The sequence below is a fragment of the Austrofundulus limnaeus genome, unplaced genomic scaffold (genome assembly GCF_001266775.1).
Source record: "Austrofundulus limnaeus strain Quisiro unplaced genomic scaffold, Austrofundulus_limnaeus-1.0 Scaffold77, whole genome shotgun sequence".
Lineage (NCBI taxonomy): Eukaryota > Metazoa > Chordata > Actinopteri > Cyprinodontiformes > Rivulidae > Austrofundulus > Austrofundulus limnaeus.
In genome coordinates this window covers 1,119,215-1,123,735 of record NW_013952479.1, presented here as the reverse complement: position 1 = coordinate 1,123,735, position 4,521 = coordinate 1,119,215, and the positions used below count along the sequence as shown (strand labels likewise).

The window sequence follows — 4,521 nt, the reverse complement described above, 5'->3', positions numbered from 1 at the left end:
GAGGGAGGGCCCTTTATATACAGGCAGCCAGCGCCACAACCAATTAGATGCAGGCACTTGTGGTGCATTCAAAGCCTACAGGGCATACTGCCACAGTAGTATGACATCAGCTAGAAGTAGCATGACATCAGCTAGAAGTAGCATGACATCAGTTTAAAGTAGTATGACATCAGCTTAAAGTAGTATGACATCAGCTAAAAGTAGCATGACATCAGCTAAAAGTAGCATGACATCAGCTAGAAGTAGCATGACATCAGCTAGAAGTAGCATGACATCATTTGAAAGTGGCATGACATCAGCTAAAAGATCAGCTAAAAGTAGTGTTAGTAAAAAGTATAATAGCATTTGTTAAAAGTAGCATGATACAGTAGTAAAATACGAAATGGATGCTAGTCACAACTTATTCTGCCTTTTTTAGACTAATCATAAGCTGATGATTTGTACGGAAATACTTAAACAATCTTTACCACATTTTAAAGGCTAATCCATATTACAAGATAACCACCACATCTAACTTTAAAAGACTATAATTTAGGCATTTTTGATGTGTTGGGACTAAATTTGTTATGGAGTAAGAAAGAAGATTGCTGATGCTAATTAAGCCAACCAATAATGCTAATGATAATTACAAAGGGCTATAATTTAGCCATTTTAAACAAAAAAAGTTTTACACAGTGTAGCAGTATCAGAGAACGATCTTCAACAAAATCTATAAAAAAAAAAAATCCAAGTCAATTTTTTGTGGGGTGGCGCCTGGGGGTGGCCAGTCAGGTCTGGCTCCGCCCCCGCACTAGAACAGTAAAAGCAAATATGATAAACCATAAAAAAATTTAAAATACATAGAAGTGAAAAAGTAAACTCTAAGGCAGAATTAAAAGTCTTGAAAACAAATGAGTTTTAAAACCACCAGGAGTCGTGAACACCAGCTATAACACAACACTCATATTTATTTCAGGTGAACCAAGTATGATCATTATTCCCACCGTTGTTCTTCCCAACGGGACACTCGTCACAAATCAGGGAACCAGTGTCGGCGTCCGCTGCACCACCTTCTCCACCTCTCCCCAGCAGCTGAGCTTGACATTCAGCAACAACACGTTGACGTCCACCTCACAGTCCTCGCTGGACTTCAGCGTGGAGAACATTCAGCGCAGCTCTCAGGGAGTTTACACCTGCAGCGCCAGAAACGCCAACTCCAGCTGGACGGTCAGCAGGAGCACAGAGCTGCTGGTGTACTGTAAGTAAGGCTGAAGTTAATGCTGAACGTGTTGCTTTTGGAGCAGGAGCTTTAAAACTGGCTGCAGGTTTTTTGACGTAATTTTATTTTCTCTATCTTAGATCTTCACTGAGTTCACTGGGCTTTCTCATTGTTTTCTGTTTTGGTTGTTAGAATAAATGCTGTGAAACAAAATCCTCTTTATTCTGCTGAAGAGGAACTACAGGTGCTGACAGTTACCAGTGAGGAATGAAGGCTCGGCCGTGTCAAGTTCACATACTGTATTTAAAGCATTCTGCAGTACTTTTTAAAACACTTTGATGAAAAACAAACGTGTCTTGTGCACCCAGCTCTTGTCTTTATGCTGGAGAGTCTCAGTTGGCCTAGGAGTCCTCCCTGAGGAGCTGGAGGAAAAGATTTAGGCCTTCCTGCTCAAGCTGCTGCCCCCTGTGACCCGACTCCAGAACAAGCACAACATGATAAAGTTGTAAAGTCATTCTATGTTTAACCAAATGGTTGAAAAAAAAACAACAACTAACAAACGCCTGAATTTATTACATTTAAAACATTTGTGTTAAACTGTTTACAAGCACTAATGTTAAAAAATCAGATGTAGGTGTAGAGCTGGTTTCATTTTTTTGTTTTTGTTTTTTTAGATTATGCTTAAGTCTCAACTTCTGCGGTCCAACAGCTCAAAGGCTGAACATCCAGTAATTAGACAATTATGTAAATAAACCAAGTATTACAAAGATCTGTTACCTTTGAAATAGTTAATTTTGCTGCATTTAATCATGAATACAACATACAGAACACTAAGCAATAAAAGAAGTGATAATAAAACATAAAAAACAAAAACACACTATGCCTCCTACTTAACACAAATATTATTTTGACGTCTCTGACTTGCCAAACTTTAAAACCAATTTTATTTTCACTTTCATAGTTTTACCTTCAACTGCTTGTAGTTTAGCTGTTTTAGATGTTGATAGAAATAGTTTTTACCAGCTTGTAGCCAAGATTAGGACGTTTCTGAAGATGTCTAAAGTAGAAAACTGGGGGTTTGGGCTTAAGAGATGGGCCAAACTTTGGTCATTCTTGGGCCGGATGTGGCCCTCGGACCACCAGTTGGATTGCCTTGCTCTAGTTTATTTTGCAAAACATGGTGATAAAATGTTCAGAAATTTCCTGATTGGAAGGGAAAACACAGAGCCAAGATCCAACAAAGTGAATTTTTTTTAAGTTGCATATAATGCGACTGTAAAATACTTTTATGTGTTTTTTTTGATTAGAAGTAAGATTTTGCAGGACCAAGAGGTTGTGGGGATTTTAAGGTCAAACATCACTTCATTTTTTAACTTGTCAAAACATGACTTATTTCTTTACTTATTGCAATTGTTCCTGACATTCCTACATGAAGGGAAACTCCCCCTTTCTACTTAATCATCTCATAAAACTTGTTTTCATTCGAACCTGTTTCTACATTTGATTTCTAAAAGGGGTGTTTGTGTGCAGATTTCACAAGTAAAATTGGAAACTAATCAAAATAGGATGATTTATTTTACATAACATTAAAAAACACGAGTTAAAAATAATGTATTTAGTTTAATTTTTAGCATAATTATGTTTATTTGGTGCTTCTAAAAACTTTTGTCTGGATTTTCCTTCCTGCAGAGACAAGAGAATGTCTAAAACAAATAATCAACTTTAATTCTGGAAGAAAAAAAAAAACAGCTTTGTGGATTATTTGAATCTGATTGATGTTTTTGATTTGTTTAGATGTTCCGGACACACACCCTGACTGTATGTGGGTCCCATCGCAGAACCTCTCCGACATCCAGCTGAACTGCTCCTGGTTCGGAGGGTATCCCGCCCCGAAGCTGCGCTGGGAGGAGGCCGACGACTTCCAGGAGACAGAGAACCTCTCTGTGACGCTGAGCGTCTCCCCGAAGTCTGACGGGCAGACGCTGAAGTGCACCGCCACGCACCAACTGCTCAGAGCAGGACTGGAGAGGTCCTGTTCTCTCACCTTCAGTAAGTACGCCGTGGTGAAACGAGTCCTGGTGCAATGACAAGATGTTGAATCTTTTATGTGACCTGACTCTAGATCCAGTCCTGGTCCTCCAGGGCCACTGTCCTCTTTTACTTATTTCCCTGATTCACTGACTTAATTACCTCATTCCAATAATACGTGTTGGAGCAGAGAAACCTCTGCCATTTTTTTTAGATTTTGTAAGTTTTTTTTTTAATCACTTTTATTTTGTTACATTTGAAACCTAAAAATGATACTTTTATTTCTTTCCTTTAAAATATAACACCTTTAAAATGTAACACCGTGTTACTCATTACAAAATTAAATATGTACAAACTCATCGTGAAAGGAGGTTGTTCATGCACTCTAAAAAATGAAGTTTTGAATTTACTCAACCAAGTCATGTCAACTGGTTCCACTAAACCTAGTAGACCAGGAATATTCAACTGGTGGCCCACGGGCCACATCACGCCCGTAAGTGACCAAAGTTCGGCCCGTGAATTGGTTCAATCATCTCTTAAACCTATCCATGCTAGTCATTAGCTTCTCCAATGATAATGCCAGCCTATCCATGCTAGTTGCTAGCCTCTTCTATGCTAATGCAAGCCTATCCATGCTAGTCGTTAGCTTGTCCAATGCTAACACCAGCCTATACATGCTAGTCTTTAGCTTCTCCATTGCTGATGCCAGCCTATCCACGCTAGTCGCTAGCTTCTCCAATGCTAACGCCAGCCTATCATTAGCTTCTCCAATGCTGACGCCAGCCTATCCACGCTAGTAGTTAGCTTTTCCAATGCTAATGCCAGCCTATCGTTAGCTTCCCCAATGCTAACGCCAGCCTATCGTTAGCTTCTCCAATGCTGACGCCAGCTTATCCACGCTAGTCGTAGCTTCTCCAATGCTAATGCCAGCCTATCCACGATAGTTGTTAGCTTCTCCAGTGCTAACGCCAGCCTATCGTTAGTTTTTCCAATGGTAATGCCAGCCTATTGTTAGCTTCTCTAATGCTAATGCCAGCCTATCCACGCTAGTTATTAGCTTCTCCAATGCTGATACCAGCCTATTGTTAGCTACTCCAGTGCTTACGCCAGCCTATCCATGCTAGTCATTAGCTTCTCCAATGCTAACGCCAGCCTATCGTTAGCTTCTCTAATGCTGACGCTAGCCTATCCATGCTAGTAGTTAGCTTCTCCAATGCTGACGCCAGCCTATCGTTAGCTTCTCCAATGCTGACGCCAGCCTATCGTTAGCTTCTCCAATGCTGACGCCAGCCTAT

The 4,521-nt window shown here is 40.1% G+C and overlaps 1 protein-coding gene across 1 annotated transcript in view; it reads left to right on the top strand.

Moving 5' to 3' along the window:
- The window catches only part of vsig10 (V-set and immunoglobulin domain containing 10), a gene marked incomplete at its 3' end in the record, with an annotated part of 13,394 nt that overhangs the window by 4,117 nt on the left and 4,756 nt on the right, over nt 1-4,521 (top strand). The window contains 2 exon segments of the mRNA XM_014011147.1: nt 956-1,237; nt 2,993-3,247. Of these exon segments, the coding sequence (XP_013866601.1) occupies nt 956-1,237; nt 2,993-3,247 (537 nt within the window).